This window comes from Syngnathus scovelli, chromosome 20, assembly GCF_024217435.2.
Source record: "Syngnathus scovelli strain Florida chromosome 20, RoL_Ssco_1.2, whole genome shotgun sequence".
Lineage (NCBI taxonomy): Eukaryota > Metazoa > Chordata > Actinopteri > Syngnathiformes > Syngnathidae > Syngnathus > Syngnathus scovelli.
In genome coordinates, this window is record NC_090866.1 from 9,169,274 (window position 1) to 9,194,886 (window position 25,613).

General features: G+C 40.8%; 1 protein-coding gene across 18 annotated transcripts in view; it reads left to right on the plus strand.

The window, feature by feature from the left end:
• The first annotated feature begins 10,120 nt into the window (after positions 1 to 10,120).
• ptprk (protein tyrosine phosphatase receptor type K) overlaps positions 10,121 to 25,613 on the plus strand; it is a 50,141-nt gene continuing 34,648 nt past the window's right edge. For 13 of the 18 annotated variants that reach the window (XM_049757184.2, XM_049757186.2, XM_049757185.2 and 10 more), the window contains exons 1-2: positions 10,122 to 10,448; positions 14,338 to 14,361. In XM_049757184.2, coding sequence (XP_049613141.1) covers positions 10,373 to 10,448; positions 14,338 to 14,361 — 100 coding nt within the window. In that variant the 5' untranslated portion in view covers positions 10,122 to 10,372. Of the gene's footprint in view, positions 10,449 to 14,337; positions 14,362 to 25,613 lie in introns of all 18 variants that reach the window. The other 5 variants (XM_049757178.2, XM_049757182.2, XM_049757180.2 and 2 more) reach the window with 1 other exon arrangement.

Consider the following 25,613-nt stretch of genomic DNA (forward strand, 5'->3'; position numbering starts at 1 on the left):
AATGCACATGACATTTTCGTACGTCAAGCTTTTTATCATTAAAATCATTCTATTTTTCGAAAAAGGAAAAGTTTGCCGCATAGAACGTCTTAATAGATAATAAATGTCATACCTAGTAATAGCAACATAACAGTGTGTGAGTGCTACCCCGCTGTGCCGAAGTGGATTAGCAACAATGAGTGCTCTGTGGTGGACAAGACAATAGGCACGATCTCCGGGCGTCCTCGCATCACTATCAATTTTTTTCCGTAATATCACTTCAATAAAGTTTTTCATTAAAAAAAAAATGGTGCAGCCACAAGCTGAAAACAAAGATCACCAAATGTTTGATATCTTTTTTTATTTTTTATTAACTATCACATTTTTCTTGGTTTGGATGTGTCATGCAGGAATGATTCTTAATAGAACCCCGACATAATGAAATGTGATCTTTTGTTTTATTACTATAATGTCAAAAAGGAACTCTTGACTTTTTTGGCTAATTCATCCTGGGCTGTGTTATCTCCCCTTGACACAAGTGTGTGTTTTTTTTTTTTTTTTTCTGTAATGAGAGCAGAGGAGAGGATAATAAAACTTGTCTGGAACAATATAGTGGCTTTTGATACAAAAGAGTGTATGATTAGCATAATAAGTGACATTTCAATTGGCGGAGAGCCGACTTATCAAAAGCTTTGATAACAAGCTAGAATTAATGTTGTGGATAATGGAGTCTGGTTGGGTGGAAAATCAGTAGGAGAAAGGAGGTCAGCGTGTTTATTAGAGGCGGGGAGGGGCCAACAAAGGCAGCCAGGTGTCAGGAAAGGAAAGGAGGTGGAAAGATGTTACAAGAAGCGCAGCGTTGTTTCGACATGTCGTCCGCACTTACTTCCCTTATTAGCCAAGCGCAGGATGAAGCAGGAAGGGGAGGGGGGGAGTGCACTGGTTGACACTTTCATTTGTACTTTTAAGGTCTACTTATTATCACCTTTCAAGAGAACGCCATTTTTTCCTACTCTTTCCCACAATTTTTTTTTATTTTATTCTCCCACTCTTTCTTTTCTCTGGTATAATTGCATGCTTGATTAATTATAAGGGGATCAGAGAGTGAAAAGCAGAGATTGAATTTCAGCTCATAGAGGAGAAAGGAACCCGGCACCTAACATGTTCACACACAAGCTTGTCTTACTGTGATCAACTATTAAAATAGGATGGTGAACACCAAAGCTCAAAGCTGGACTTGTTTTGTTTATATTGTTTGAGCAAACCCGCATTAAATGTCGCTCACCACCAATCAAGGGTGTCCATTTTGTTTTGATGTTCTATTCCCTCTGTGTATTTACTGGATGCTCCACACACTATTTTCCATTATAAACCCAAATTGTGAAGCACAGAAATGTGAATTCTTCTCATATAAAACCAGACTCGGTCATTCCTTTATTAATTTTACAACCTTATAAGAGCCACAATGTGCAATCTTTCATTACATTCATTAATTGCATTTTCAGGGGCTACAACAACGATGGCTTGTTAACTCAACAACTGAAACACGATTTAATTGGAAAGCAACAATTAAAACAGTGTGCATGGAATTGTAACAACAAAACAAGCTTGTCAAGAGGAATGACGATTACATCCCGGCTGAAATTAAGTTTGCTCATTTTCGGACGTGGCAGATAAAAAGATTTAGTTTGCTTCTAGCTGACAAAGACTTTTATATTTTATTGTCACCCAAATTACGTATCTCAAATAAACGCCATTTAAATGACAGGGGATGCCATTAATCCATTCCAGCCCTTCTAAAACATCAATTAAATGGAATTAAGAACAATTAAACAGTTGAAGCGCTCCCTGCATTAGCCACTTGGGGGCAGTAGAAAACTGACGGATACTGCACTGTATAGACGGCTCCTCATGGAGGATAAAGAATATATGAATAAGCGTACTGTTATACGAAATGCCGTGTGTTTTTGTTAGCACTAGCCATTATGCTAGCAGTTTGGTTTGTGCACTTTTGTGACCTTACACAGGATACACAGCATAAAAAAACAAATGGAACACTTTTTTTAAAGTGTTGATCAGAAGTGAAAAGTCTGACCTACATGGATGTGATGGGAATAAATGAGCGCTCTGCTGGGATGGATGTTGTTTTGTCTCTTCCTTTCCACATGATTGACCACGGAAAATATTACAAAGCAACAAATCTCTACTCTTTCGGTCCCAAATCTTCGATCACGATTTTTTTTCCTTTCATTCCTTTTGCTGATCAGGTCCGGGTGTCTTTTATTGCACTGCAATGCTTGAATATAATTTAATATATTCACCTCTTTACTTAAGTGTACGCATGTGTGTATTTATGCGAACACCCGTGCATAAATGATGTGATGTGATGTGATCAGACACCAATAAGAGCAAATCTCATTAACATCAAACTACTTCAGCGCTAATCAGGTTACGGCGCAAGCAGCAAGCCAATGGCGGCTCCTAATGCCATTAAGGCGAGCCGTGATTGGATTGGGATCTTATTTCGACTTCCTGAAGGCTGCCAGCATTTTAATCAAGTAAGCGCGGCAGCGGTGATGTCACAGGACGTTAGAACAGCGAGAGAGTGATGTCACAGATCATTAAGATCGGAACGACGTTGGTGGGGATGAGTGGAGTGGACTGATGTGTTTTAGTCGATGTGAAGCTAAATAGACTGGCTTCGTGCAAAGACAATATAAGATTTTACAAAGGTTTGGAGAGTGGGTAAAGATGTAAATGGAGAAATTGCACGCCACTGGAAACTGAAGAATTTTAAGTGAATTAGGCCGCCTTTCTCTCATCTTTGTTAGAATACTTCTCAGCGAGAACTTTGCAATAGAATTAATTAGAATGACATTCAGGCTTCTTCTTCTTCCTCGGAGTTGTTAATTGAGCTCAGTATTTGGGCAAAAGCAAGAGCGAACTAATCCTCTGTTGTGGTTTTATGGATTTGCAAGAGAAACTGACTTTACTAGGCGGATTCAATTAAAAGTTGAAGAGGTCCACTTAAAGGAGAAGTTAGCAATTAAAAAAAAAATCAGTTTGGGTCATTTTTTGGATCATCTGTTAAAAAATAATAATAATATTAAACAAAAATAAAATATCTGAGAGAAACTGACTTGACTAGGCGGATTCAATTAAAAGTTAAAGAGGTCCACTTAAAGGAGAAGTTAGCAATTAAAAAAAATAATCACTTTGGGTCATTTTTGGATCATCCGTCAAAAAAAAAAATATATTAATAATATTAAACAAAAATAAAATATCTGACATCTCTGTCCTTGCTTTGTGCCTCTAATTTGAAATCTATAAAAACAATTGTAACAGCCAATATTGAAAACCTCTGGACAATGTCATTCCCAAGATGGCCGCCCTATCAAGCACACCTACTGGGGCCCCCGTGACATTAAGTTAAAACAAAGCATTCTGGACAGTTTAATCAATTTAACCTGGCCAACCCTGTTGGAGCCACTCCATTCGTTGGTTGATTCTCCCCTCGATCGTCTCAATTTGAAACGGCGCGACGGCGTCGATCGGCGCTCGCTCTCTCGCTCTCCTGCTGCAGATCGATGGTTGAGGGCGAAAAGCTAATGACCCATCTCAGCAACCAATTCACTCAGCGCTGCCGCGCTCAGTACCTGTCCAAACCTGTGAGTGGCAAAGAAAGAGGGAGAGTCCTGCTCTAACTCGCAAAGTGAAAGCTTATTGAGAAGAATAAAGACCTTTAACAGAAGCCAAATATAAAGACTCATCTTGAGGGCGTGGGGTGAATGAAATATTGGGCGCCATATTCAAAAAAAGCATTTATATTAGACCAGGGGTGTCAAAATAATTTTTTTCGCGGGCCACATAAAATGATCTGGCGGGCCGTATCTGGCCCCCGGGCCTTGAGTTTGACACCCGTGTATAAGCCCCTGTGAAGTCTCAGTGTTCCAAGTACCAATGCTAATATTTATGCTAACATTTCTGCATGAGTAAATTTACAAAAAGCCATGTTTGAACCTTTGAAAATAATAATGGCGTGCCAATTTACAACCACAACTGTAGGGGGCGCCCTTGAGCTAAAATAACCAACGTCTACTTTAATCATCTCAATAATGCTACTCGGGTTCGAGTTGCAACAAGCTAACAAGGTTCGAACGTAGCCTCAGTTCACGAACGTCTCCACCACCTCCGATTTTTACGTTCGAGTGTGAAGTTACTCACTCAATAAAAACAACACTCCATTGGAGGAATTGAAAATATTCCCTGAACACACTGATCTATGCAGAACAGTATTGTAACGCAAGACTGATTATTTTGCGTTAAACTTTTCTCGCCTTTCTATCCCGCCTCCTTATCCAACCATCCATCTATCCAACCATCCATCCATCTCCCTGCTTCCCTTTTAGTTAAGCTCCAGTGCCTATCACATCTGAATTCATTTGCGCCTCAAGAGATGAGCATGTGTGTTGTTCTCCAACGTGTGTGTGTGTGTGTGTGTTCATGCAACATCAGCACTAAATGATTATAAAGCACAGTTATTAAAAAGTGCCATAATTACCAGCCCTTTGGCAAAAACAGACTGATATGAATTTACCTCACTTGCTCTCTGTGGGAAAACACACTCCAAAATTTATGGTGACACACACACATCCCCTGGCAAGAGCAAACAGAAAGAAGCCTAATGTCATTTATCACCTCTTTTCTGGCACACCGTCAATGACGATTATAAACCTTCTAACCCCTAAATTCGGGTTTTAATCCATCATTTGATCTTTGGAGAAGAAAGCATCCAACTGTGATGTTTGCCCCGTTCAATTAAGCTACAGGAGGGCAAGTATTTTAAAAAATATATAGTTGTTAAAAAAAAAAGATTTCTCGGAAAGGAATTTGACACAAAAATTCACAAGTCGTATGTTTTTGTCAGCATTGCTGTCAGCCAATATTTTTCAAACCTTCCAGGATTCTACTGTAGTCCGTCCAATAGCAAATATTGATTTTGAATTATGTCTGACCGGGTGGATGAGGTTTCGGAGGTTAAAAGGTAAACTCGGTTCATTTTTATCACAGCTTTAGCAGATCCAACTTCCGAAAACTTGGAATGAAATCTGATAAAAGAGCTCAAGATTTAGGAAAAGTGGATTTCAAGTTCAAATCTCCCCCTTAAGATATTTCCTAATTACAAAATAAGGCAAGATAAGAAAAAAATGGATTCATTTAGGCTACAAAAAGTTTGAAAATGGCATTTTTTGGATTGTGCTGTTTTCCGTATTTGTTTTGCGCCGCTGAAAAAGTTTGCTCAGTGTGAATTTCTGAATTATTCATCCATTTTCACACGATTGGGCTAATTCATGTAGCAAATCAAGTGCATCTTTTTCACATTACGCGCTAGCCGCTCGCCTCCCGAATCAGCATCCCTGCGTGCTTCAACCGACACTTGATGAGGCCGCAGTGTGACGCGTGTTACTTCTAACACCCTCACTTATAAAAAACATCATTGCATTCATTGATCCATCTTTGGCGCTCAGATTCGGCAGAAGACGAGATGGATTAAAAAGCATGATGTAGCTCATCAAAGCAATCAAGGCTGCTGTTGAGGACTGCGTCTTCAAATGGAGTCAAAAGACAAACCTGATTGATATGTGATGTGCGTCCCCTGTGGAAAATCATTTCAGCATTTATTCGCTAGCTTTGCTGTCCGGCATATTATTGAATGGGCACAAATTGGCCACTCTCTTAAATACCGTATTTTCCGCACTATAAGGCGCGCTGGATTATAAGGCGCACCTTCAATGAATAGCCGATTTTAAATTTTTGTCCATATATAAGACGCACCAGATTATAAAGCGCATAGAATAAATTGCTCAAACGTTAACGCAATCACAATATAGTAAAACTCGAAATAGTGAAAACAATATATCAATAACTCAACGTTGCTCCAACGTTAACACACAAAATAAACACGTAAAGCTTATTTTAATAAATTAGTCCTCATCCACGAATCCATATTGGTCCATATATAAGGCGCACCGGATTATAAAGCGGCTTTTGAGAAAATTGGAGGTTTTTAGGTGCGCCTTATAGTGCGGAAAATACGGTAGATACAAATGAAATTCTTTCACTGCTTAAAAAGGAAAACGAGTCAAAAGTTTTCAATAAGGGCTTCAAGGACGCAACCCTGGAAATGTAGCTAAGTATGCATATCTCCAAAGACGTCAGAAAAAAGGGATTATTATTACAAATTAGTATCAGCCGGACAAACTAGCACTAACGTTTCTGCAACACAAGAGAATCTATTTGTCCTTGTTTATGACAACTGATGGGAAAAAAAACACGATTATCTAATCATTGCACTAAGTTTACCCCTTTGGCCATGTGATGTTGTACAAGGGCGACTGTGTGGGCGGGCAATGTCCACACACAACAATGATGATAGAGCTGGATGAGTGTTCATTTTGTTACAGATGAAGCAAGACACAAGATGATGTTGACATTATTATAAAAAGTGGATTTTTTTTTTTTAATACGCAGCAATCGATTGTCGAAGAAAACAAGTCGACGCAATAAAATTGCTTGATAAAAAGGTAATTATTAAAGTCATTATTTGGACTGCTATGTTTTGGCAATTAAATAACGAATAATCTAAAATTCACTGACAGTTGGTTGGTCATGCGAGATAGTTTCACGCCAAAATGTCCAGTTGTTAGCGGTGTGCATCGGCATCGTTCCTCAGCAAAGAGCTGAGAATCTGTGAAGGTACATTCAGCATGGACGCTTCTAAATGTCATCGCTTAAGAGTGAGTAAAAAAAATAAATAAATCACAGCAGTGGTTCAATTCTGTCTGTGGTAGACCCATAAACCGTGTTTCATTCCACCCTGGCTTATTTTGTCTCCTGGAGACTCGCTGTTTGTGATTATCAGCTCCAAAACAGACACAACACACACTCCCACCATCCACCTGTCATTACCAGCTGGCACACACACCTGGCTCACCGGAATTGGCACCAAAAAAGTTACCATAGCAACCATACGGTGTTGGCCTGGCATTGGTGGGCACTGTCATGGTAACGGCAGAACAGTCAAGTGGGCATTGCCCCAAACATGCAGGCTGGGTTGGACTTGGAATGCAATTATAGAAGGAAAATATTTTGAAAGGTTTAAATTTTGACTCAAATACATTTCACTTTTTTTTTAATCCAGTTTTCTCCTATAATCCAAAATATGAATGTTAATTAGAGACTCCAAAGAGTCCAAAGTTGTTATTTTTTATTTTTTTATGCAACATTGCAACTTTGTAGTTTATTTTTTCAGTGTTGAACAAAAAATGGACGCATTCTCCACATTTCTATCATTGCTTTCGTTGACCTTGTGTCCTAATTCCGCTGTTGGTTCCTGTTTTACACCAACTGTTTGCATTTTATGTCAAAACAAAACACAAGTCTGCAACAAATTCACTTCATATTTGCAGCTTCCTGTGAAGTCTTGACAAAAACACAACCAACCGTACGCCTGGCAAAGGACTGCAGCCAAAAACTGGCTGTGGTCGTTTGGACTAATCCCTCGTCCTAGTGGTTGACTTGTCGCTTTGGGAATAGCTTGCGTAAAGTAGCCAGGATGAAAAAAATTAAATACATAGGAAAATCTGGGAGACTTGGGTTTTGTAACATCCTATTGGATGCGGCGAGGTTTTACTTTGTAGGAATGTTTGTTAGTTGATAGTCGTCGGGCGAGTTTTGAATAATTGTCTGCACCGGCAAATTACAAAAGCTTGTTAAATGACGAGCTGAAAAACTGGCTTGATGGTTAGAGCGTACGGTATGCACAAGTGCATATTTGTGGGCAAGTGTGTTTACACATTCCCACACCAGGTTGCATACCTGAGATCTGAATGGGTGTCAAAATAACTCGGCAAAGACTAACAAAAGTCTCCTCATATTTCTTTCTAATGTAAACACACTTTTGTGTAGCTGTACTGTTTCAGAACTGGACGCAAATACTACACAACGTTCACATGAGAGCACAAATTGAACATACTGTCTACTAATGCCTTGTCTAAATTTGACAAATCCTAAAAATTAAGAGGAAAGTAAAAGTCTGTCAATTACTGTATTTTCCGGACTATAAGGTGCACCATTAATGCATCATGTCAGATTTTTAATCCAAATCAAATCATTCTCCATTTTATCTTTTTTATTTCAACTTCAGACGCAACAAATGACTTTATAATCACAAAATAATGATCCATAGTCTTTTTGATTCATGATTCAGAGTCTTCAGTGGGCCACTTATGATTGATTTTATGACACAATGCTTCGGGGCAGTTTAAATTTAAACATTTTGGTCCATATATATATGGTGCACCGGACTATAAGGCGCACTGTCGGCTTTAGAGAAAATTTTAGGTTTTTAAGTGTGCCTTATAGTCCGGAAAGTACGGTAGTTGTTGTTGCACTAATTTAGACTAGATTTGAGTTATAACATTAGGAACCAGAGTTGTGAAAGACCAGGAGACAACTTCATGCCTCCGTGCACAATCATCCAGTATCTCAGGTTATTCTAATTATTTTATTTATATTTTTGTTTCATTTTTATATTTATTTATTTGCTTGTTTATTTTAATTTTTGATGACTTTTTGACTTTCTGTCAAGCAGTATGATGCTAGGTCACAGCACCCTGTTATGTTGTCGACATGTCTTGTGTGTTTCTATATAAAGTTCATGTTTTCGGAAAAGGAGAAGGACATGGCGACAGGAAAGTGGCTAATTTGCTAGACGATTCCAGGACAGAAATCCACAGAACAACAAACTCGCCAGTGCGCACCAGCAATCTAGCTGCTGTAATAACCTTATTAGAGGTATTGCTCCTCTAGATCCAGACGAAGATTGTCTATGCAAATATTCCTGTCTCGGAAAGCGAGAAAAGGGTGCTCGCATCTTCTATACGCAAGAGGGCCACTGCCTGAAGATAAAAACTCTCAGACTATATTTATTGTTGTCTCCCTACATTTCTACAAGCTGTATTTATAGTGTGCAAGAATTCATAACTTTTTTTATTTTTTATTTGTCATGATGTTTATTCAACCTGGCTTTGACATGCTGTCGCCGCTATTGGTGGCATCTGGGTGAGTTATTTACCTTGCAGGAAATGTGTTGAGCATTGACAAGTTAATAATATAATTGTGAGGAATGCATAGAGGAGTAGTTAAGTGCAATGAGTGCAGATTTGTGGTATTTGGAGAAATTAGCATCAAGGTCATGCTTGGACTGAAGCACCACAGTAATTTGTTTTTTTAAAAAAATCTCAAAATGGCCTCCTGTATTTCGTCTTTTAGTTTTCAATTTCAATAAATTTGTGGCAGATTATAAATCTCCTACGCGAGTTGGAATGATTTTTTGATTAAGCACGCTCTGCCTTTGTGATGCCACTCCCGTTCTCAATGCCACAAAGTGTTCCTTTGTTTCGAGCAACCGCGTTCGGCTTTTGTGACATCACGCATTCACTTTCTGGAATTGTGACATTTGTGTGTTTTGGAGCCAAGTGTTAGTTTAGTCAATTTAGTCACGCCAAGGATTAGGCCAAGTTTTCAACTCTTAAGTATTTCTGGTATTGTGATGTCAAGGTCAGAATTCACCCAGGGTTCTTTTGAACTTTTTTTTTTTATGACATCACACCAAAGAATCACTCTTCAATTTCACAATTTATTTCCTTTTTCTCATGTCAATAGTTCCAGGTTTTTGGCCGCACTTATAATTTGCCCAGGGCTGTTCTCCACTTTGTTTTGTGACTTTAAAATAACTAAATTTACGCGTTGTGATGTCTCATTGATTCATCCCTTCAACCGTTTTCTGGCATTGTGACGTAATTCTGGGGATTTATCCATGAGTTCAACAAAATGAAATCAAATTATGCCCCAAAAAATAAAAATCAAACTATAAAATGATTGTTTTTGTCCAATTTTTGTGATGCTAAACTGAAATCCACCCCTGATTTCAACTCCACACATCAACCTTTCAAACGTCATGTCGATAATCACTTTTTTTTGGTTGTTTTTTGGTGCGCAACCGTTCCCCCCCCCCCCGAACGCGTGACGTCAAGCCATCACGCGCGTGCACGCCGCCGCTCGCTTGTCTCCTCTCCGTCGCGCACGCGCATCCTCACTCAAAGTGTGGCGTCCTAGTGAGCGAGCGCGTTGGGGAAAGCCGAAAGCCAGAAAAGCGAAAGAGACAGAATGGAGCGCTCGACTCCGCTGCGGAGGCAGGAATAATAAAAAAAAAAACAAATTGTCGTAAGAAACGTCCAGAAAGACACTTGCAGACGGAGAAACTCGCGGAAGAAGCACAAACTTTTTGGGGGAAACTGTTCCAGACGCTCGCCCGGACTCCGTTTAAAACATGGATACACTTTTCTCTCTTTTCCTGGGACTCCTGCTCCTTTTTGTTGCGGGCATCTCCGGCCAGATACCACCAGGTAAGGCAAGAAAAAAAAAAACGTTCGCCTTTAATCGTGCAAAATCGTTTGTTCATTCAGAGAAACTCTTGAATTTAAACGAGTTCCTGCCAGGTAAGTATTTTTAGGCGGAGCCGAAAAAGTTGGCAACAACCTGCGCGCTTGCTGTATCGTCTTCGAAATGTTTGAAAATGCATATTCATGCTGAAACGCGTAAATATTAAGTCTTATTTCCGCAAAAGAGTCGTTATCGGCGTCGAAAATAATGTTAATTTAAAGCACGGGACGCGTTAAATGTAAAGTGACGTTCATTGATGCAGTTGGCCAAGCTGTGCGTTGTCAGTTAATTTTCACTATTTGGTTCTGCAAAAATAAAGTTTGCTGATCAATACCACTTTTTAACATAACCACTTAAAAAGGCAAAAAGAAACGTGCAAAAAGTTCTTTTGACAAATGACGTATATTTAGTTGATTATTTACTCGCTTTTTATTTTTTATTGCTCTTCGGGGTTAAAGTCAATAATATAAATTAATGTATCCAGATAGAGCGATTGATTACTGTGCATGTTGCAACCGTCATGGTCTGACTGCATTTATTAAAATGTTAAAAGGTTAAATGCACAGAAATATCTACATATTTAGATTTCTTTCGTCACAATGCATCAACTTTAAATTCCATCTGCGTATGCAGCACCATTTTTTTTTTAACTGTCGTGTTTTCAATACAGCTTTTGATTAAACTGCTTGTTTATTATCTTAAAATGATGACCACCTATATCGTGATACCATTGCTATCGTTTGCAAAATATGGAAATATTGTGTCATGGAGTTATACTTGTGGAATATTTCAGTATACTCTGCAATTCCTAGATCCAGTGTATGTATTTGTATGAGCTGACCTCCAATCTGACCTCACTAAAGCGTTATTAAAGGTGACTTGGCCACACCACGCTTCATTTATGTGCCTGGGCATGATCAGAAACTGTACGAGGGGGAGGAAAAAGTCGGCTCCAGCAAGCCTAGGCTCATTGATGATTTGCATAAAAATTACACATTAATTACCACCTCTTCGAGTTTTATTGCCCGGCCCCTCCTTCCTCTAGCCCAGCCTTCCATTCCCTAACTACTCCCCTGGTGCCCCTCCCCGGGGCCATTTGGTCTGCAGGGCAACAAATGTGTGGAATTTCTTTGAGGCCTCCCTGGGAATGCGAACACAGTTAATTTGCAAGTAAATACGAGGTGCTGCTTTACATAGCCTAGAGGTGGGTCGTTGTAAATGCGGTGCGAGAAAAAACATTTTTGTTCCTAAACTGGGGGAATACAGTGGAACCCCCAAAATTGAGCCGTCTGTCCTGTTATGCTGGTTGACTTTCAAGTTGTTTTCATTTCAAGACAATTTCCCAGGGTCAAAGGTCACCATTCAACTACACAGGCAATGCTATAAAATGTTTGCAAGTCCAAAAAGTGAACCATTGCCATAAATCGCTCACCTTTTGAAGATGGACATTTTGAGTGGCAACATGGTGTCACCAAGTATTGGGTATTACTCGATTTAAGTTTTCTTCAGTAAAAAGTGTAATTGTGTTGCTACTTTTCTGACAGAATTGCTTGAATCAGTGGTTTTCAAAATGTGGTATAATAAATGCCACTAGTAATATGCAGGCTCCCTCTGGTGGTAAGTGAAAGTATTGCTGAATTAAATGTATTCAACCTGTTTTAAGAAGTCATTATGATAGTGTTCAAACTAATATGAGTGTTTTTAATAATAGTAGGCCATAGTATTTTTTTTTAGGTGGTACTTGATGGAAAAAGTTTGCTGTGATTTATTTTTTTTCCAGTATTGGTTGGACTAAAAATTGCAAATCTGTGGTCATTACATTGAAAACCAAAGCTGTGATTGGTCAAATTAGGCTTTTGAGATGTCACACGTCTCCTTGAAATAGACTGCAGATCAGTTGAGAAAGAATTAAAGCTGTCAGATTGCTATGGGATTGTTTCTCTAAATCACATTTACCATTTCTACTTCTCCCCATTTTATAATGTCCCCAATGAAATTAGGCCGTATTAAACGATGAACGTGGTCTCTCTCTGGCATCCGCGCTTATCACGGCTGCTCTGCGGCAACCTCGTTCCGGCTTATCACCTTCCACGCTCCGAGTAATAAATGTGGTCCGGCGTGTCTGCTGCGCTGCTTTTTACAATGTCAATAAGCGAGCGCGTGTCGATGTGACAACTTCTCAAAACGCACTGACCCACGTTGACAGCGTCTTTAATCTTAATGAAGTGCGATAATTGCGTTCCATTAGCTTCCCTGGTCGAATCACATAGCCGGTTTAATTAGAATTGTAAATCGTGCTTTTTGCATTTGGAGTCCAAGTACAAAGTTGGTTTTAATTATAATGACTTCACGGAGCCTTTTTGGAAGATGAAACAGAAATGTGTGTGTTTTTTTTTCCTCGGCAAAAAAAAAAGACGTGAGGGAAGAGGGAGAGAAAGTGAGGAGGAGGAGGAGGAGAAGAAAAAAAACAACATGCAACCATTGGTTTTTGGCCGTGGGCATCTCGTCCACTCAAGAGACTGTGAAAACGGCAGGAGGGGTGCATCTGTGTGTTTTTCTGTCATATCCGCTCTATGTGTGTGTGTGTGAGTGTGTGAGAAGAGGCAGTGTGGTTCTTTTATAAGCCTTCTGTAGTAAAGTGACACAGAGAGAAGCATGTGAAATACTTGCTTTTCATTTTGATTCCCGTGAAAATCCCTTCCTCGTTCAACTGCGGCCAAATCAAAGAAGGCTTTTTATTTATTTTCTTGTTAAAAGTAATGCCTCCAGTCTGCCGCCGTGCCCATCTTCCTTAATGTCTTGTGCTCAAATCAAACGCCTCTCTGCTCAAAGCACATCTCTTTCTATGGATTTCAATTTGGTTGCAGATTAAAAAAAAAAAAAAAAAATCGCTTGAAAGTACCGGCTCGTTCGGTTTGGGGAAGGGGGGGGGGGGGGTGTCTGTAGGCAACCCACACGCGCGTGTGGAAAATGTAATTAATCTGCTCAGAGAATTCATTAGCTAATCCCCTCATTAGACTTGGTGTGCTCGAATGAATCGGAGTTTTTTTTTTTTTTTTTGCACCGAAAGACGCAAATACTGTGACCTTCCAGTCTCTTAACGCTGAATCTTGCTCTCATTTTCCAAAGTGAGCGTGATAGCCAATAGCTTAATCTTCCGGTAGTGTGAAATCTTTCAAATGTACTCTAGTGACAAATACTTCCCACGACTGTCAGTCCGGTGCAAGTGTCACATGAAGGGTGCCAAGCAATTAGTCAGGAGATCAACATGGAGAAGGTGCTGATGGAAACGGAGGGGAGAGTTTTTGCAAGCCGATCCAGAATTCAGGAAAGATCATATCCCTGATGAATGATGGTGTTGGTGTAGTGTCATCCATCTCATTGGTGGCCCTGTTGGGTTCAGGTCACAGCTGTCTGTAGAGAGAAGCCTAAAAAAAAATTGGCGAAATGACAGATTAAGTAATCAGCGCTCAGATGATTAATTGTTGGGTGTAAATGTTCACACAACAGTTTTTGTTTTTACAAAAAAAGCAGATTTGGAATATTTTCAAGGTTAGCACAAGTGTTAGCACAAGTGTAAAGGTTAAAGGTCAGGTGGCAGGTGGGGGGGTTAACCATATGTTGGTTTAATTTGGTGTAAGGGAACATGTGCAAAGCTCACTTCCGTTAAATATTTACAGCCTGGTGTCAGATTAAGTTTAGAAATTGTGGTTTTTCAAATTCAGGTTTGGTTGTACTGGTCAATGTTGCTAATATAGTGACTGGATGACGTTATGTGCATGCTATTTATCTAATTCTGTTTTAATGTTTTTTTTTCCCCCCCGCCCTCCTCTGTTGCTTACTTGGATCCAGCTCACATTGGGCGCTCGGAAAAAGGTGAGTTTCAATTAGCCAGCTAAGTGCTGAGCTTCGTGTCACCATCATCAAATTGTCTCATCTCCACCTTTTATTTTCGGGATTATTTCAACGGTGTTGGTTTTTCGTCACCCGTCTTCAAACTGTGATGTCATTCCTAACCATACTAAAACATGAACAATTTTGTGTTGAGTCATTTAAAAAAAAAAAAAAAATCGTAGGTGCGCTGTGTTCCCTCTGTAAAACATTATTTAATACAAAAATAACAGACTTAATGGAAGTGCAGCCGTGCAGAAATACTGTCAGTTCATATTATGCAGGACAGGCTCTTTGGCAGCTTTTACACGTGTTCCAACTAATCTCAGTAGATTTCAACTCGTCCCTGAAACAATGATTTTGTGATTTGCGTCCTTTTGGCTCCTTTTGTTCATTCTGTTCCTGTAAGCAATTCATATTTACACAATAATATTAAAATAAGAAGTTCGCCTCAGCTATGACGTTCCTGTTGTCACAGCTAGCATCTGATTCCGAGGTCAAGCCAACCCACGAAAAGAGTTTTGGAAAACCTGACGACACACTCGGTTCAAGATTTTAAGCAAGCGATAACTCGGCCAATGACTATCATTATATAAAGAGCGTTTATAAATAGCATGTCAATAGGAATTTCTCCAAAGAGTGTTTATTTTTAGGCCATCGGCTCGAGAGATAAATTAGACACGGCAAGTTAAGAAACTGACTTTAAAGTTGCATCTGTTCAAGCGGGTGATAAATCATCCATTTGATTTGACTTTTTTCTTTCCTTTATAAGAGGCTTCAGGTAGCTCGCCGCCAAAGGGCTCTTTAGCTGTGGGGCATTGGTTGAAGTGCTTTCCATTAGTCCAGTTAGGACGACATCTGTCATGAAAGCAGCTTCACACACGTCCGGCACCAAAGTAGCCCCTAAGCAGCCTACAGGGCACTTGCGCCGGTCTCGTTCCCGATAGTCATGAGAAAATCTCAGCGGGGATGTTTGTTCTTCAGTCCCTCTCAACCACCCCATTTGGACTTGTCTTTACATTCATGTCCAGTAAGTCTCCTCTTTAAGCTGATTTGCTTTGGAGATAGCTTGAAAAGCTTTTGAGATATTTAAACCCTCCTCTCTCTCGGAGAATCTGGGGCTTACAGACGGATGACCGCTCCATTAAGATTATCATATCCCAACTCGACTTCATATCTTCATGTCGGGGGCGCGCTCTGTCAGAAGCGACGATGATTTCAGTTGTGGAGCTCAAAATGGCTGACAAGTCCTACTCTGAATACTGCAGCGAGTTCTTTTAGTTACCGTATTTTCCGCACGATAAGGCGCATCTAAAAAAACTCAAATTTTCTCAAAAGCCGACAGCGCGCCTTATAATCCAGTGCGCCTTATATATGGACCAATATTGAGTCACTACAGCAGATGTATGGATTTATATATGGACAAAGTTTTAAAATGGGCCATTCATTGAAGGTGCGCCTTATAGTGCGGAAAATACGGTAAATACAAGGCGGCGGGGTTGAATTCTTACGCGACTGTGATATTTCAACTAAGCTGACTCCACTGTGTCTGCTGGACCCTTCTCACCTCTTCATATCACCTTCTCTTGGAATTTATTACTCACTAACAAAAAAAAAACCCACAACCCTCCCCCCCTCTTTGTTCTCCTCTCCATTTTCCCGTCTTTCCCCTCCCAACAAGAACTAGGGTGGGATTTTGTGCGGCCGAATCCCGATGGAATGGTGTTGCATTACACGGATAAAGTACGCCGATTATTTTAAAGGTGGAATAGTAAATAGCAAAGTAGGTCATATTAACAGGGGAGCGACACGGAGATTCAGAAATCCCGGTTAATCCTCCTGGAAATAAATAAAGCAAAAGCTCGGCGTAACTTTTGGGGTCACAAGAAACTAAATATATCCTCTTTTGTTTTGTTTCAGAAAATATTAATTTGAGAAGAAGCACATAAAAATGTTCCCGCTGTGCGATTTTCAAACTGAAAACCCGAATAACGGTTTCTTCGCACTTTTTTCTCATTTTCCCTTCGCTCAAATCTCGCCAAGGTCTCTCTCAGTATTGCCTTTCTTTATCTTTGTCGTCGTCTCTCGACCTTCTTCTGGAATGCTTTGGTTGGTCTTCCTCCCTGCTTCGTTTCTTCTTTCACACTCGCGTTTGTCTTTATCCACTCCTTTTATTGGATTAAGTGACTCGGTTAACCGTCACCACGTCTCTTACTGGGCCAAAGGTAAATAAAGTGTCTATGAGGAAGAATTTGTGTGTGTGTGTGTGTGTGTGTGTCATGCAAAGGGAGCTGTCTTGTCGGCGTAACAGTTAGCAGATACAGCCATGCCTCACCATGACATAAGATGTCTCTTGCGTTTAGACTCACAAACACACACACAGACACACACACAGACAACTACCTTAACTTCAATTTACTTAAGTCTAGTCGGATTAATGGCATTGTTGAATTTGGTTAAATCCACCTTTGAAGCAGTAGTGGAAGCTTTTCTCTTGTTTTCACTCTTCACACATGGATTGCTAAACAGCGGGAGCCACATGTGGTTTAGGTTAGCCGCACTTTCCCCTTTCACTGGCCCCAAACTTACCACTTATACTTTAGCGTGGTCAAGTATGACTCGCGTTTAGCGTACGCGTCTCGGTGTGTGTCCTTGCATGACCATGTTTCGGCCTGTCACCACCATTCATTCATTCATTCATTCATTCGCCATTGGATCGTTTTCTATCATTGTGCATGATGAACCTCACACCATTTTGAATTGCGCAATAATGACTCAGCACTTAAGAAGAAATGAAACAGACACAACGCTAGAATCATATTAAAAAAAAAAATGGACAATTTTGAACAGGGGTGTCAAACTCATTTTTTTCGTGTATATGAGCACCTCATATTGTATACACTAAAAGCTACAAAACAAATTGACAAATAACTCCTTTTCAAATCAGACGAGTAAAAACTGGTCAAATATTTAAAAAAAAATTATTAAAAGTGAAGACAATTTGCAATTCTAGTAATGACACACGAATTTGACGCACAATTTGTTTTCGCCGGCCACATAAAATGATCCGGCGGGCCGTATCTGGGCCCCCGGGCCTTGAGTTTGACACCTGCGATTTCGAAGATAGGTGGGCAGAGAAGTACTTGTGTGGGAGAGGAAGCAATCTCGACTTGGAGTGTGATAAGGAACTCTGAAAGAACACAGCAAAGTGACACAAAGTTGCAGCTGCAATCTTTCATTCCTGAGCTGCTTCATATCTGCTGATAAGAGGGGGAGGAGGGAAAGTTTGCGTGATTGATAGAGCTCAGGCATTCCCCCCCCCCCCTCCCCTCCGTCCTACTTCTTGACGAAATACTTAGTCACACATGTGGGAACCAGACCAGGCTCGAGTCGGGGTGACTTTAATCTAGAATCATTAGCCTACTTTCATTCTGAATGTAGAGAAATGGACTTTGACCTACAATCCCGTTAGGTGTATTTGCTTAGTCTGCTAACTGGCTGCAAGAGTTCACCGGTTTCTACTCTGAGGTCACTTTGTTTGTGTTTCAGGGGTCTGTTTCTCTTTCGCATTCTTTGGCTTTTGGCAGGCCCAGTTAGATGAAGCGGAGGGTAAAATGACTACTTAAGTTCCGTAATGCCGTGACTAACTTCTCGTGTAATGGCCGACTGGCGGCAAATGAGTCACAAATTGTTCAAGAGTTGGTCGACAAATTGAAGCAGGTTTTTTTTTTTTTTCTTCGAAGTAGCAACAAATATTTCCATTGAAACAGCGAGACTTGTCTTAACGTGTTCAAAAAGATTTTAATCACTTTTTGATGACGCTGGGAAGAGTTTGATTAGATGGCTTTGTGTGCTTGCGTCTGGAATGTGAGGTTATTTATTTAATATTTTTTTTCATTTATCCTCGGCTTTTATTTTGGTATTTGAGGTATTTTGTCAAGGCTTGATTTAGTTTTTTTTTTTTGTAATCAAATTCCAGGGATTTGTTTTGTGGAGTCCTCCCAAGGATGACGTTAACATAAAGTCCTCCATTTTATTTCTTCCGTTTGTCCTCCTTATTGAAAATCCACTTTTTGGTTCGTGATGGTGGACAGCGAAAAAAAACTAAATTTAAAACAAAAAAACAGAATGACATGCTTGTCTGTGTGATACTTGCTCCCTGTTGACTTCGCGGTTGTTCATTCATTATGCATGCGGAGATTTCCGTTAGCCTAAACGACAGGTCAGAGTTCGATGCTCCTCTCTTGACAGACGGACGGACAGATATGCGCTTGCTTTTGCAATAGGGTTGAATCTTAATGGCCGCCATTAACCCTTTCACCTGCTTCATGCACACGGAGAGCCTGTTTACCTGCACAAAGTGTTTTGTAGTGCGTACGTGTGTCGAGTTGCGGGGGGAGGGGAGGGGGGGGGGGCACATTTGACACAATCGCTCTATGAAAGATCCACTCTGACGAAAAAGTGGAAAGGAAAAGCATTGTTGGTGAAGATCAACCAGCTTCGTCAATAGCTTTCAGTCTTTTAAGTGACTACAACTTTTTTTTTTTTAAATACAAACAAAAGTTGTGCAGAGCTTTTTCAGGCGAAGGTTGCCCGAACGCAATCCTTGGCAGAAAGAATTCGAATTGATTCAGTCTCTGCCAAGTTGAGGTGGCAGAACCTGAGAACTTGTGGTTACGTGACGCTGATGCCTTGTCATTTGAGTGTTTGTCTCTATAATCCCATCTGTTACAACCCCCTGGTAAACTCCTGCAGCACTAGTGCACATATGGAACACACACACACACACACAGGTTACAGCTGGGAGAGTCCCGTCACCGTGCAACCCATCCTCCTTCCTTCCACCTCCCCGCAGGGCCTCAGGACTGTGGTCCAGGTGTCCATTCTCCCCCCCCTTCTCCCTCCACCCTGACCCTCTTTGCTCTTTTTCCACACTTGTCTGCTTCCTCTCCATCTGTCCTGTCTATGTTTGACATGGTTTTGGAGCAGCGACAGATTCCTCACATGCAGCGTGAGGAATGAATGTGATACAGAAAAGAACATGCAGACTTGACACCAAAGAGTGACATAGGTTGGACCCAGTTCACATTCAAGTCAAGTCAAGTTTATTTGTATAGCCCTAAATCACAAACAGTCTCAAAGGGCTTCACATAGCCAAAATTGACAATTATTCTCAAAGCATCCCCTGATCATAAGCTCCCAAAAGGGCAAGGAAAAACTCAAAAAACCCCTACCAGGGGAAAATGAGAAACCTTGAGAAGGGACCACAGATGGAAGGATCCCCCTTTCAGGATCACCAGGTTATAATGGATGCAGAGAGTACACAAGTAATACATAATATGAAAATCAATGAAAAAAAAATGGATGTCGGAGGTGTCCTCGGGTGAGCAAAAGTATTGGAACCTGTTTTTCATCCTTTAGGTGCTCACAATATCTGCCGGCATTACGTTAAATCAGGATTGTCAAACTTATGTTTCCTTCGGCGGGCCATTGAAATCCAAATAAATATATATAGTGTAGATTCCACAACTAGTAACTAGTTTTCAAAACAGAGACCAATAAAAACGGATTGAATATTTTTAAAAAATTTGTAAAACAAAATGCTAGCAATATAGCTATTTTTTTCAAAAGTGAAAACAATTTATAATTTTAGCGTTGACATATTTATTTGATGCACAATTTGTAAAAAACAGATTAAATATTTTTTAAAAATCTGTAAAAAAAATGCTAGCAATATAGCTATTTTTTTCAAAATGAAAACAATTTATAATTTTAGCGTTGACATACTTATTTGATGCACAATTTGTCTTTGCGGGCCACATAAAATAATGTGGCGGGCCGTATCTGGGACCCCGGGCCTTGCGTTTGACACCCGTGCATTAAATAGAAGCACAATAAGAAAATTACAAAAAGAGTAGGGCGGCGAGTGTAAAGAGCAAAGCACCAAAAAAAAGAAAATCCTCTCGTTTTGTGCCGTTTCAGCTTCTAGGAGCTCTGAATACAGCTTATTAAGCAGAGACCAAGCGCGTGTGTGCGCATGCATGTAAGTGTGTGTGCGCGACAGCGTGATTTATTGAAACACACCTCGGTGGAAGAACTGCAATGATGAGACTGAGAGTTGGGAGTAGAAGTTGCCCCCCCACACACATACAGACAGAGCTCAGCCAAGTTTTTTTTTTTATTGTATTACAGAGACCAGCTTGTATCAGAGGGGAGGCAAAGAACGAGTGTAGAGTGAGAGGTGAATTCATTGTGATGTCTCTGGTAGACAATTGGTTTCAAAGACCCCCCCCTCCCTTATTTTTCCTCCCCAGAATCTCTTGACTTCTATTCCCCTCCAGTGTCAGTGCTCCTCTTCATATCCCGTATTTTCCAGACTATAAGGCGCACCTAAAAACCTAAGCTTTTCTCAAAAGCCGACTGCGCCTTATAGTCCGGTGCGCCTTATATATGGACTAAATTTAAACTGGCCCGAAGCATTGTGTCATCAAATCAATCATAAGTGGCCCGCTGAAGACTATCATGAATCAAAAAGACTATGGATCATTATTTTGTGATTATAAAATAATTTGTTGCGTCTGAAGTTGAAATAAAAAAGATAAAATGGAGAATGATTTGGATTAAAAGTCTGACATGATGCATTAATGGTGCGCCTTATAGTCCGGTGCGCCTTATATAAGGACAAAGTTTTCAAATGGGCCATTCAGTGAAGGTGCGCCTTATAGTCCGGTGCGCCTTATAGTACAGTGTAATACGGTATATGCTTACCAATTACATTCAACAGATGACACGGGAGTGTGTAGATAGAGCGACATAAATGGAGGAAGAAGATAAAGAGCCAAGAGAAGAACATATACCCCTAAAAAAAATAAGGAGAGCCTGAAAGTGGGGAAATGACACACATCGGCAGGAATAAAGGGAGAGAAATAGAATGTGACAGACAGATAGGAGCGAGAGATTGAATAGATAAATGAGATTTATCTATAATGAAATCAGCTCGAGTCGGAATGGTGGAATGTGCACCATTCAGCCTTTCTGCTGTTACCGACAGATTTAGCCTTTTAATATTCTAAACATCAAGTGTGTGTTTGTTACACGAGCTGCGAGGACGCTTACTCGATGCTAACTGCAAAAGTTAACTTTTATTCCGGGAGAGACGAGCTTCTGTTGATTATTATGAGAGAGTTAAAAAAGGAAAACATTGGCAATTTTTTTTTTTAAATAATACAAACATTTAAATATATTTAAATGACAAAATGTCCATTAAACAGCAGATTTTCAGATGTTATTTTGTTTTAATTTTTAAACACATGACAACTTTATTTTAAAATTAAGCCATAAGATGCAAAAGAATACTCCATCCATCCATCCATCCATCCATCCATCCATCCATCCATCCATCCATCCATCCATCCATCCATCCATCCATCCATCCATCCATCCATCCATCCATCCATCCATCCATCCATCCATCCATCCATCCATCCATCCATCCATCCATCCATCCATCCATCCATCCATCCATCCATCCATCCATCCATCCATCCGTCCATCTTCTTACGCTTATCCGGGGTCGGGTCGCGGCTAGACAGCAGCTTTAGGAGGGACTCCCAGACTTCCCTCTCCCCAGCCACTTCATCCAGCTCATCCCGGGGGATCCCAAGGTGTTCCCAGGCTGAGAGACATAGTCTCTCCAGCGCGTCCTGGGTCGTCCCCGGGGTCTCCTACCGGTGGGACATGCCCGGAACACCTCCCCAGGGAGGCGTCCAGGAGGCATCCTGATAAGATGCCCGAGCCACCTCATCTGGCTCCTCTCAACGTGGAGGAGTAGCGACTCTACTCCGAGTCTCTCCCGAGCTTCTCACCCTGCAAAAGAATACTATGTAATTGATTTTCTTTTAAACACACGACAACTTTATTTTAAAATTAAGCCATAAGGTGCAAAAGGAAACCACTCCAAGCATGTTTGTATGGACATTTACTCTTCCCAAGTCCACTCCTCACACACAATCACATCGCCCCAGGCCAACACTCACGCACATGCACATTCACATCCACACTCAAATTGCCCACGGCTGTGCATTCAGTCCAAGGAAGCTGCTTTTTGCTCTTCAACTTGTTTGAGTGCTCCCCCCCTCCCTCCCTTTTTATTTCTACACCCTTGGCATACCATCACACACTCCGAGATATGTGCAGGCATACATGCACATTTTAAATCTCGCCTCTACAGACTTCAACTCCTACGGGCATGGCAACCATAACACACAGTCCATATTTTTCCAACTAAATTTTCTATAAAATTTTTTGCATCGTGTTTACCTGCTTACATTAAAACGACATTGACTATTAGTGTAGACGTGGACATTAGTGATGAAAATGTATTCGTAGATTTGGATTTGGACAATGCTGCCAGTCTTCACATGTTTTCCATTATCAAGTTCCACGAACAGTTCACGGAACAAACACAAACAGTTTTAATTAATTAGCATTTAGCACGGATGGGCTGAGAGCATGTCAGAATGTTGAGGGAACAAAGGGAGATGAAGACTATGGTGTGGGAAAGAATTTCCGCCATTTTTCCTATCAGGATAATAAAAAAAATCCAAACCTTTTATCATCTTCTAGTTGCACCATTGGAGTGTACTTCAGCGATTATGTTCAGTGTCTGTCTCAAGGTCTTGTGGACCTGGAAAAGGATGTATGCTTCAGTGGTGCCCTCTTCTAGTTGTCCTTCCCTAATGGTAAAATGTAAAAAGGCCCTTTGGCAGAATCCATGGCTGAGAAGGAACCAGGACACGGGTCTGGTGTCCCGGGGCAACAGGGCAAAAAATAAAATCATCACTCCCCATGAAACTGACACATAGCTCCCCCCCTCTCCTTGTCCTCCACCACCCAGATTTTTTTTTCAGTCTCTTGGGTTTGTATTGAACTCCACACATCTATTCATTATCAGTTCATTCTGTAGCGAGTGAATAATGAACCCATTTAGTTGTGATCAGCATTCAGTCGTCGCAAATACCCTGAGTTGTTTTCAAGGCCGTGCAGGATTCTTGTATGACAAAAGTGTTTTCTTGTTCATTATATATATTTTTTCCGACACATTTATACGGAGGCGCCGCAGAGCAATTCATGAATTACCGTCCTCAAATCAATGGTCGGGTTTCTCTGACAAGGTCGGGGAACGGTTTCTGCTTACAGGAGACACTTTTGGCTGTCTGATGGAATACAAGTGATAGCCATATTCGAAAAACGATACGTGTGTTTAACCGGGGGGACTCGCGTCCTTGTTCATCATGTTTGTGTCGTTTTTTTTGTATTTGGGTTCTTTTATGACAACACCGCCATTTTAGAACATTCAGTGCCATTAACTCCCTCGTCAAAATGGCGGACAATAAAAGAGTGTTGATCGATTTGGAAAATGAACATCAGCTTGAATAATCGTGTCGCGAACGGAAGTTATACATCTCGAACTAGCTCAAATATTTGTTTGTTGTCCTCATTGTGAGCTTAAACTGAGACAGTGGAACAAAGCCAAAATGGCCACATTGAACAATACTGTCTGGGTTTTCGTGGATGTGTCAGCCCGAGGCGGCGGACTGTAACCCGAGTTAGAAACCGGTTGAACTCACTCTAAGAACGTTTGAATTTCACAATGGCCACTCCCCGTCTTTTGTCATCACGCACCTACGTCATGCATTTGCTGAATTCAAATCATTAAGTAACATTGAATTCTAAACCGGTTTAAGAAACAGGGTCAAGCCACTTGGGATATCCAATTGGATTTTTTTTTTCCTACTACCAAATCTGACATCCAAACAAAAATTATTATGTTTAACTGAGTAGACCCCTGGTGAGATGTTTCTTGTCTGGCCTGGCTTCTATCTGTTGGATCCCCTCATGTATTTGTTTTGTTTTGAAACATCTGAGATTTCCACCACTGCTTTTTTTGTCTGTGCTCGGAGTGAGAAGTTACATTTCCACCAGGACTCTAAATGCTATCGTTAGCGATCTTTTGTTGTGAGACAGAACTGTGTCACAAACATAGATAAAAAGAACTCATCTGACAATATATCTTTCATGTTTGGCTTATATAATTAATTTTTTTAAGCGGGTCTCGCAGGTCCAACAAACATTTTTCCAATTGTTATTTTTGGTGCAGTTTTTTCTTTTAAGTCTATGATTGTATTTATTATTTCTAGTGTTTACAATTTGTTCCCCGCCGGCTCCACCGCAGTCCCGCTTTGCTGTTTCAGGTTATTCTTTGTATGTTGGTGCGGGGAACCGCTTTTGGCTGGGCCAGGCTTGAACAACAGAAATGCTTCAGCTGCACAAGCACAGGATCGAGTAAATCCCACCCCGCTGTTCGCCGAGTAAATTGGTCAGCTTTTGGACCAACCGGGCAATTGGAGAGGTCAGCCCGGGCGATTTAGTCTACCCGACAACTGATAGCGATATTTTCCTCCTGATAGTAGGAATCTTCCTCATCTCACGTTTCTCATAATTTACTCGTGTTTCAATTTGAGTGTGTGGGTTGGCATTTAAACGTGGGTTTGTTCTCTGCTTATCTCATCCACTCCAGACCTGCTTTCCAGTCCAAAACCTTAGCTCTGGTCCAACTGGCTTAAAAGACTCACTGCATCCTGTCCGCAATGGAGAAAGCATTATGTTGTCGTATTACAGTCACGATTAAAACGCGGATGTTGGGGAGATAAAGTGAGTCATGCTTGAAACGGAAAAAAAAAAAAAAGCTAACGTTGCTCCTGAGTCAGTCAGTCAGCATTTTGAGGTCAAGGGTGCGGTAAAAAGGGAGGAGGGAACGAGCTGGTTCAGACATGTCGTTTGGGGATTTCGATACGAAATTACCAGCTGTGCGCTCAGTTCTGAGAGTGGAGCTAAGGGGTTGCCAAAGGGCTTAATCGTCCCCCCTCTCCCCTCCTCGTAGCTTCTGATCATGGAGTTTCATGATGCCGTCATCCGCTCTCCACTTTTGCTGCGGCGGCAAATGTTTACCTTGTCATGCTTGACGGAACACTCCATCATGCCAAATTTCACAATGCCTCCCCGTATTTTATGGCGAGCTGTTGACTGAGCACTTCTAAGTCGTACCACAACGATTAGAGACATCATGTGGGCAACCGGGCTAAGTGTCGACTTTCCTGAGAAGAGGACTGAAATCTGACCCCTCCCGGAATTTTTTTGGGTGAACTCACGGGTAGTAAAGGCACAAAAGAGGGGGA